Source organism: Idiotropiscis lumnitzeri, chromosome 19 (genome assembly GCF_059441095.1).
Source record: "Idiotropiscis lumnitzeri isolate Australia: NSW breed Sydney's pygmy pipehorse chromosome 19, RoL_Ilum_1.0, whole genome shotgun sequence".
NCBI lineage: Eukaryota > Metazoa > Chordata > Actinopteri > Syngnathiformes > Syngnathidae > Idiotropiscis > Idiotropiscis lumnitzeri.
In genome coordinates, this window is record NC_142409.1 from 4,462,659 (window position 1) to 4,472,441 (window position 9,783).

Sequence of the window (9,783 nt, forward strand, 5' to 3'; positions counted from 1 at the left end):
AAATAATTATACTAAACACCAAATTTAACACAAATATACAAGGTACTAGTACTACTTAATCCAGGAATACATGCAATCAACTCTATCACCACTAGATGGCAGGATTGCTCTACTGACACACTGTTTTCTCGTTTCCATTCCATTGCATTTATTTTTTTGTTTGTTTTGTTTTGTTTTGTTTTGTTTTTTGTCAGTGGTCTTCATCAATGTGAGTAGTACGGAAGAGGATTAGGACCAGTGAAGGAATAAAAAAATAAACGTTGCCAGGATTTGACTTGATTCCCAGAATTCCCACTTTAAAGTGAGAACTCTGATTTTAAAAGTGGGAATTCTGAGAATAAAGTCAGAATTCAATCAGGACCTTCTGTTCCCACATTAAAGTCACAATTGAGTCAGAATTCTAAGATTAAAGTGAGAATTCTGACTTTAAAATCAAAATTCCCACTTTGAAGTCAGAATTGTCACATTCTGACTTTAAAGTGAAAGTTCGGAGAAAAAGTCAGAATCCTGCCAACGCTTTTTCTTCTGCACTGGCCTTAAACCTCTTCCGTATTTCTGTTTGGCCTACTTGAGTGACCATTTGTTTAATTTTGATCGGGTTTGTATTGCGTCATTGCCACTGTAACAAAATGTTGTTGGCATTCAAGTTCAAACTCTCCTTTTGTTTTATGTGCATCAATTCGGCAAAATGGAGGTAAAAGGTTAAATGATGCCTCGTTCCTGTGCTCCTCAAGAAAACGTTGCACAAAACATGCACCTTTACACCCGTACCACTAGAGGACGCCGTTTTACAAAACATAAGGAGGTGTCACATTGTCTACATTACAAGCTGTATTTTTTATTTTTTATTTTTTCAGTTTTGGGGCACTATTTATAAGATTTTTTCTGCTTTAAGTACTGACATTTATTCATGGAAGTTAAAATAAATCTCAAACTAACTGTACATCCCATATTTCTGTGATCGTTTCAGCTTATTTTAAGCAACAAATTTGGAGGCCTACTTCATTCTACAAAAAATATATGTTCGTCAGTGTGATTTAAAAAAAAAAAAAGCGGGGGGGGAAAGGGCTTTCAATGAATAACCGAAAAAGGGTCCAATCCGTTGAGACGATGAGCAAGGAAGCAACTTATTTAAAACCTGTTTGACTGCTTACCTGACACCACTTTTGACTTGCAAAGAATCATGCAGCCGCTGCATCGGCAGATTTTCTCAGCCAAAATGATATCAAAGATACTGAAAAATGTGTTTTACTCGTTACTAATCTTGTTTGCTTCCATTATGGTACTCTTGCTCTTCAGCAAATCTCACATGTTGTTTTTTTTTTCCAAGTCAGAAGGCACAGATTACAGGAGAGCAGAAGCACACCTGAAAGACCTGCTCGAGACTGAACCTACAACCAGAAACTCCAGCCAAGGCGACAACTTGACCTTGAGCGCTCTGAACACAATTTTGGAGGACTGTCCTGACACCCCTCCGGATCTTGTGGGACCTCTCCATGTGGAATTTGATCGTAGATGGTCACTGGAGAAAGCCACGTTAGAGGTCAGCTTTCCTTCCCTTGCGATGGGGGGACGATTCAAGCCTCCCAATTGTATCACCCAGCACAAGGTAGGCCAATGAAGGAAATTAAAAATTCAGCATGATTCAATAGCATATAAACAACTGGTCATCATTCTGTATAAAACTTGAAATTTTTTTCTTGTGCCAGCCGCTGTTGTCATCATAAAACCTTTATTAACTGTTTAGGTAAGCAGTAAACTTGTTTTTCTCGTTTAATGGGAACCGGAACCCCCGCAAAAAGGGAAAAAAACGATGATGTTTTAAGACAAACCTTACCAAGCATTTAACATTCTATTTGCTGATGTTTTGTCGTCCTTGTGCTAAGCAAGCCATGCTTGCTGGGTGAAGCTCCAATGAAGCGCAGCCAATCAGCTCATGAGATAAATCGTGCTTTCATTGGACGGTCTCGCAGCCGGAAAGCAATCAAGCGCCTTGTATGAGTGCCTATGCGTATTTACAAAGCCTCCCAGTCAACGCATCGAAGTGAAATGTTTTTTCCACATTATGGATCTATTTATTTTTTACGGGGTTAAATTTTGTGAAAAAAAAAAAAAAAAAAGAAAATAATGCCAGGCCAGTGTAAAAGACGAATAGAGAAGGAAAAGGGACATTCCAGTCATACAAGTAAAAAAAAAAAAAAAAAGAAAAAAAAAAAGGAAACTTGACTATTTTATCATTCCTAATTGTCCTTTACGTATCAAAATAATTTAACCGAAGTGGTTCAAAATTTAAATTTATTAATTGTTCCACTGTAATTATCGAACAGGATTTTCAACCATAGTTTATTAGAGACCACATCCCAAATGCTTACACTGTTTCTTGATTTATTTGTATATAGGTGGCAATAATCATTCCTTTCCGCAACCGACATGAGCATCTGAAATACTGGCTTTATTACCTGCATCCCATTCTGATGCGGCAACAATTGGACTACGGCGTGTATGTCATCAACCAAGCCGGAGAGGGATTGTTCAACAGGGCCAAGCTGCTGAATGTCGGCGTTGTGGAGGCCCTAAAGGATTACGACTACGCTTGTTTTGTCTTCTCCGATGTAGACCTGGTGCCTATGGATGACCGCAATCTGTACAGGTGCTTTGACAAGCCCAGACACTTGGCAGTAGCTATGGATAAATTCCAGTTCAGTTTACCATACAACACTTACTTTGGAGGCGTCTGCTCGTTATCCAAGGAGCAATACTTGAGGATTAATGGCTTCCCAAACACTTTCTGGGGATGGGGCGGCGAGGATGATGATATGTATAACCGAATCATCTTCAGAGGGATGTCCATTTCTCGGCCGAACGTACTGATTGGGAAGTACAAGATGATTAAACATGATAGGGACCTGCACAATGAGGTTAATCCTGTGAACCCCGTGAAAGTGGGACACACCCAAAAGACAATGAGTCAAGATGGTTTCACTTCGCTTAAGTACAAAGTCAGTAGTGTTGAGAGACATTTATGTTATACTTTTATTACTGTTGATATTGACGCACCATCATCCAAATGAGGACGAATATTTGCGTGTTGTGTGTGTGTGTGTATGTGTGTGTTCATATGATATTACTTTGAATTCAGTAAGTCAGAAGTCTCCGGTATTGTATATTAGTCCAGGTGAAACCAAGCAATATTGGTAAAGGTATCAATGCAATCTGTTTGAAAATATTTAAAAATACTGAACCACAAATTACAAATCTAATCTCGCCAAGGTTTCAGCAAACCCACGCCAAATGGTCACATTTCACTCATTTGCATTGTTTCTTCAACCTTGATTTGTGTGCATTTCCCCAACATGAAAAGTATATTCTTGACTGGTAAGTTTTCGAATAATAGTGGCTGAAATAAATACCTGTCCCATTTCAAAAGGTGTCAACACCAGCATGACTGTACATGTACCCCTCGAGCCAGCCCAACCCTCCTGATGTTTTGTTGCTTTAGTAAACAGGGTGGGAGCAACAGAAGCTCGAGTGCGATAACGATGGCTTCATTTAAACACAAATCAGATATTAAATATGGGCTTATAATTATCTGTACTTGGTTGAATTGCATATTATAATAACTGTGTTTTTTGCTATCAACAAATGACCTCATCACTAATAGTTTTTGTGTCACTTTTTTTCCAAAGCACAATATCTACCCAATTTCGATCATCAGTCTGTAAAGCCACAGGCAGTGATGGAGGTGCTTCACAAAGTCACCAGCAAATCTGTCAATGAATTATTGACAATTGGGTGTGTTCCAAAACGACGCCCGGGAGCCTCTCCAATAACAACTGCCACACAGCGTGACAGCTGCTACCATACAGCTGAAAAAGTGTCTTGCAGTCCTCTTCCTGCCCAGCCCCCTCTTCTCATTGGTTGACCTACTGCAGTTACTATGGGAACCGATGTGCAGGGACTGCCATGCAAGATTTGGTCTCGAGTTTTTGAATTGCAAACGTGTAATAGTAGCTTATTGGTAGGTGTAACCCCAACATAAACTGAGATATTGTTTTAAATATCAGTACAGCATTTATATATAGCATTATAAATATTTTAATTCAGAATACTAAAAAAAAAAAATGCCAAAAATACTAGATCTACAACATTTCATGACGATGATATTCCTGTATCAGGTAGCAATTCAGAGACATCTTTCGTTCAAATTAAAAGGGCATTAACAGCTGCTGCTTATATAGAACGCTGATGCTGCAATTTTAACCAGCATTATGAGTTCTGAACTCATCACCCTGTTTTAAAGTCTTGATTTTGAAGTCCTGATTGTGTATGAATCTCGAAACTGATTAGGCCCAGAATACACTTAGGAAATGTTCAGACAATAAAAAAAAAAACTCGCAGGGCTCTCAGATCTAAGTACTGAGGTCAGCTACTCCAAACCAGGGTCCAGACTAAACTTGGTGAGGCAGCATTTAGCTGTTATGCTGCAAAAAAAAAAAAATGGAACACACAGTTTTTAATCATTTTAATCCAATTATTTTATTATGATTTTTGTAGTCTTAATATGTTTTAATTTCTCTTTTTGTAATACTTTTAATATTCTCTGTAAAGCACTTTGTCTTGTCCATGTAGAATGCTATATAAATAAACTTGCTTTGCCTTTATTGCATTCTCCGTGCCCATATATTTTTTTAATTTTTTGTCAGTATTACATATTTGCCACCTTTGACCATCACAAGCTTATATATTCGTCCAAAAATGTCTGTGTCCCAAACGCAAGCCACGAGAGTGGCCGCAGTTGTGCAAGCACGCCGCACACATCGTCCTCTCTGCCAACGTCACTCTAATTTTGATCTGATGGGTCTTCTCCGAGTGAGTATGCTCTTACGTAAGCGTTTTACATAAACCTCATAGTGCCGATCCAGAGAGGGAGTGAGTCAGGGAGTCGGAGAGTGAGGGATTGCTGCACCATTACAAAAGGGATTTGCACTGCACCAATTCTCCCTCCTGCTGGACCGGCACCACAACAACAAAGGAAGTTTTTAACGATAGCAACCAGCAATTTGCAATATGCACATCAATCAGCTGGTGAGACCTTCATTGAAGTGATCAATAAAAAGCATTGTTAACCTAATATTGACAAGCACAAGAGGAAGTGTGATGCCATAATTACGTCACCTGGGGAACCGTGAACAAATGCTGCTGGGGGGGTTTTGCGACCACAGTGAACAATGACACGGATTTTACGCAGCAAAGGGAAACGTGTGTTAGGACAAACACGTTTATTTGTTAAATATGGGAAATGGAAACACTTCACACTGCTGCGTGACAGATGGTCAAACACACACACACACACAAAAAAAGGAGAAATTCAATGTGCTTTTCATTGCAAAATACAGAAACTGTGTATCAGAATGAGAAGAAGAACAGAATACAACAAAATTGGTTAACATAATGACTGAATTGTAATCGCCAGATGTAAAATTCGAGTTGATGTGACGTTTATGGAGGGAAATTAAATGTTTTGCCTCCTTTGACTATAAATAACGTCGTTTAACGTACGTTTAAACACCACTGGCATTATCCAAACTGCCACCAGCCTTTTCTAACAAACACTCACACACACAAGAAGGAAAATGCTTGCATACGAAACCTCTTTTTACCCAACAAGTAAATGCTCTTGCCGAGACCTTGGATCAGGTTACTTTTCACCATCAGGGAAGTAAATGATATGTGAATCCAAAAGCTTTGTTATGGATCAATAATCATGTGATGGAAGAGTTATCATGACCGAGAAAGACCACCTTGTGGTTCGGAGCAGAGAAAATGTGCACAGTCCAAAATGACTTTGCATATAAAAGTCCCTCGGTTTAACTGAGGGCTGAGAAAATACCTGATCCGTGTCACATTGTGTCACGATTAAAATACATTTGAGGGGCGGGTCTTCATGTTTGCTGATGGGCTCACCTTACAGGAGGGTGGGGGGCGGGGTTAAAAAATGTACAGTCATCTGATTCGCACTTATAAAATCCCACACACAAAAATATATACTAATCCTCGATCGACAAAGATGTCAAGCTACATTCAGTTTTCACACACACCTGAAAAAGCCCCTTCTTTTTTACAGTGTTTACCTTTTCAGCAAACAAACGATGGCTTTTTAACATATCAGTCCAATCATGGAAATGGTTACATAAATCATTTTTGAAACCCTGATGGAATTTCACTGTTGCATTTTTGGGTGTCCGAGGCAGGAAATAATTTGCCTGTTTAAACTATTCAGAGCAGTCTCTACAGTTTGTTGTTTGGAAAGAACAGATTAGAAAACTGGAGCAGTCATAGTTTGAGTCAGTGCTGTATGCGTAAGGATATAAAAAAGTTTTTTCAAAGAAAAAAAATACAGACAGATATCAGATATGTGATATTTTTTGCAAGAAAGCCATCCAGTGGAGCTGCGATTACAAATGTTGGCGTGTGTGTGCAAGCGTGTGTGTTCCCTGACCTTTGTGCTTTGCATGTGTAGCCCTGAATGCCGACAGACTAAAGAGTAACGCCAGTGTTAGTGCATTATAATTTCCAAACTGAAACAACCGATTGTACATTTTGACATCCCAAAAAAAAAAAAGGAAGCACAGTAAATCTATTGTAAAAATCAGTTCTCTGGAAAGTTGTGATGCAGAAGTCAAGCTGGAGTCCTCCAAAATTGAAGTCTTTGCATGCAAAGTGCCCAAGTGTGACCTTTTGTGCTCCATGTATGGCTTGTAATATAGAGATGTCATAAAAGCCTTCAAATCTTGCTGCTATTATGTTGTTGTTGTTGTTGCACATGCAAATATTTAATCAGGGTGCAAATCCATAAAAAAAAAAAAATTCCAGTCTGTTTCAAAGTAGCTAAGGAATGATACTTTGGCTCTAAAGTGGGACAATTCAAAGGTCATTTTGTTATGGAGATGAGTGATCGTCTAGAGGAAATTGATTTTGATGTGTAGCTTCGTAAAAGATTTGTTTAAAAAGTAGCTTATTTTTGCAGTATGCACTCCTGAATTGAAGCTTTGAAATCCTCCAACGCACTTTTTGCAGGTAGTTGAAAAGTGAACTTTTCAGAGTTCATGGATTGTCGAGGGTCAAACTTCGAAGTTCCGGAGAGTGCCAGAAAGACAATCCAGTAATTTTGGAGTCTCCTCGCGACTTTTCTCAGGTGAACAAGTCAGCGTTATTCAATTCTAGCCTTTTGGGAGGGAGAACTTTTTAGATTTAAAAGGAATTCAAGGGCCGTTTACTGCACCACGCAACATTTTTCTTGGCGAGGTAAAAACCTTTGGCTCTGTAGAAAAACCACAGAGAGAGGGGGGGTCTCAAGTCCATTGAGGCATGAGAATAAAAAGGAACTACTTTTTTGAGGCTCTGGTTTTTGCGCCCGGTTTGTTACCAGAGCAACGCACGGGTACCTTTGATACGGGAATTCTGGTGCGAGGAGGTGCTTGGGTCTTTGGCGGCAACGGTTCTGCTTCCAGGACAGACGAGAGCGCTGATTGGCTCACAGACTGCGACGGTGTCGTTTGTCTGGCGCTGACTGGGATCTTGGATTCCCGGGGAAGGCTGGCGCTGCCTTTCATTGACCGAAATGATGAAGAGGAGGAGGACGAAGGGGGGCTGAGTTTGTATTCGGTTGACAAGGAGGAAGAACTGTTTTGGTCGTCATCGCCCTCCGGTCCGTCTGGATCATTGTAGAGATCATACAGGCGGTCCCCGGAGCAACTGTCACGTGACATATTGTGCTTGTGCCGCTGCCCGCTTTCCTCGGGTGTTGCTGTGGGTGTTGCAGAAGGTGTCTCCCAGTACCCCTCGTCGCTGAGTGGCTCTTTGTCTCCAGGTGACGCTGGATGACGACCGTGAGGTAGGAGAGGTTTCGCCGCTCGACTTCCTACTCCACCAACCACCGGAATCTTACTGAGGCCCAAAGATTTCACCGGTAGAGTTTTACGATCTGCGCATACATTTGAAGATTGGTGGCAGCTGGCGGAGTTGAGGGTGCGAAGGGGGTAGGTGGAGGTGGGAGTTGTGCAGGAGGGTTGGTGTGATCGAGGCAAAGCAGGGGAGTTGTCGCCGGTCGAAGGCAACATATGCCAAAGCCCCTGCATGTCGGCATCGTCCACTCCCTCCGGGCTCGCCATTTCCTCCCCGCCACCCATATAGGCCACCACCCCACTGCCCACTGGTGCTGGTTGAGGCGCGGGGGGCACTCGGATGCGAGCAGGAAGTGAAGCCGGGCCAGAAGATGACGTGAACAAGGGTTGTGCCAACGTGGAGGAAAGAGAAACTTTTGATGGGGACACACAAGTTGTGCAGCACGTGACCCCAAGCGGCCTCCCAACACCTGATCCCCCTCCACTCCCGACTACCCCGCCACCGCCACCGCCGCCACTGCTGCTGCTACTTGTACCACTGCCCCCATTACCTGCCGTCTCCTCATCGGCATCAGCGATGATATCCCCGCAGCCAGTGAGTGAATCAAAGCTCTTGAGGGATGTGACGTCATTGAAGAGAAGAGAACACAGGCGGTCCACCGAGGGTTCCGAGGGCGGGTCGCCAGCGCTGCAACACTCCAAAGGGGGTGTAGCAAGTGAGGGGGTGAGGCTGGAGACCGAGGCTTTGGCTTTGCTGGTGTCAGTGTGTAAAGGGGAGTCGTTGGGTGTGTAAGGAGAATGAGAATCTGGCTCACCAGATGGGCCTGGCATGGCCACACTGTGTGTGGATGTCAAGGAAACACTGGTCGTGTGACCCTCAGCCGCTTGGAGGTTACATTCTGCCGCTGTCTTCCCATGATCCTCCTGGCGATAATGTGGTGTGGGTTCAAGGATAAGGGTGACATCCTTTGCTGTTTCAGTGTCGGCAGTATCCACATCCTTGTCCTTCAGGGGTTCCAACCCTTCCCCATCTGCTTCGTTTGTTTTGTCCTTACGGCGCCAGCGGATGCTACTGAAAAAGCCCTTCAAGCCCCTCCCTCTTCTCACAAGTCCCGCACTGTTTTCACTCGACCTAAGACTCCCACGTCGCAGTAGAGAGAAGAAACTTAGCGATTTACTGAGAGACCTCACAGTTCCCGTCTCCAGAGTAGACAGCCCCTCCCCTCTCTGTCCATCAGCATCATTGTTAGACCCGATGAGTCCATCGTGCGTTTTGCTCCTCACCAGCTCGACTGATGACATCGAACCATTCCCATTCACAGAATTCCCAGTGTCAGAATGCCCATTGGTCCCGCTCAGCGTGGCCCCTTTGTTCCTGAAGGAGAAGAAGCTTGCCATTCCAGAGCCAGCACGTCGCTTCCCGAAGAGCTTGAAGGCAGCTTTGTTGATCTTCCCGGTGGGCTGGGGGTCACATGGAGGGGCTGCGGTGGGATCCGCACACTCCGTCTGGAGCTCCATTGTGTAGCTTTATCGTTTCCCACTCTGTGGTCTCCCACTAGCGCTTTGCTACTCCTTTTGGGCTTTCTATGACTGCACATCCACTCTCCCTCTCTCTCTCTCCACGCTGCTTCCAACAGCTCTTCCACTCCCACTCTGTCTGTCTTTACCCCTGCCTGCAGCTTTTCTCTCTCTCTCTCTCTGCCTCACTGTGCTGCTCCTCACTGTATCCATGGCAACAGGGTGGGCTAAGCAGCTTTCGTCAACGTTGGCAGGGCGCCAGAGTCTGTCCCCCCCCCTCCACTGCACTCCCCCTTCAGTCATCAGTTAACTGTTGCTCCTTCCCCCCCAAAGTAGTCATTAGTTTTCAAACCCTTCCATC

At 43.2% G+C, this 9,783-nt stretch overlaps 2 protein-coding genes across 2 annotated transcripts; one reads left to right on the forward strand and one right to left on the reverse strand.

Moving 5' to 3' along the window:
* The first annotated feature begins 1,180 nt into the window (after positions 1–1,180).
* On the forward strand, positions 1,181–4,629 carry LOC148318187 (beta-1,4-galactosyltransferase 1-like). The gene is made up of 2 exons (XM_088283227.1): positions 1,181–1,609; positions 2,400–4,629. The coding sequence occupies exons 1-2, from the start codon at positions 1,184–1,186 to the stop codon at positions 3,069–3,071; spliced, it is 1,098 nt and encodes a 365-aa protein (XP_088139353.1). The 5' UTR covers positions 1,181–1,183; the 3' UTR covers positions 3,072–4,629.
* Positions 4,630–5,264: 635 nt separating this feature from the next.
* Positions 5,265–9,576, reverse strand: amer2 (APC membrane recruitment protein 2). The gene has a single exon (XM_088283226.1). The coding sequence runs from the start codon at positions 9,420–9,422 to the stop codon at positions 7,386–7,388; it is 2,037 nt and encodes a 678-aa protein (XP_088139352.1). The 5' UTR covers positions 9,423–9,576; the 3' UTR covers positions 5,265–7,385.
* Between the last annotated feature and the right edge of the window lie 207 nt (positions 9,577–9,783).

What these genes read in the sequence shown, in the direction of transcription:
- LOC148318187 (XM_088283227.1), top strand. Translation starts at nt 1,184, where the DNA reads ATGCAGCCGCTGCATCGGCAGATTTTCTCAGCCAAAATGATATCAAAG. An exon ending in ATTGTATCACCCAGCACAAG is followed by an intron (nt 1,610 to 2,399) that starts GTAGGCCAATGA and finishes ATTTGTATATAG; the next exon opens with GTGGCAATAATCATTCCTTT.
- amer2 (XM_088283226.1), bottom strand. Translation starts at nt 9,422, where the DNA reads ATGGAGCTCCAGACGGAGTGTGCGGATCCCACCGCAGCCCCTCCATGT.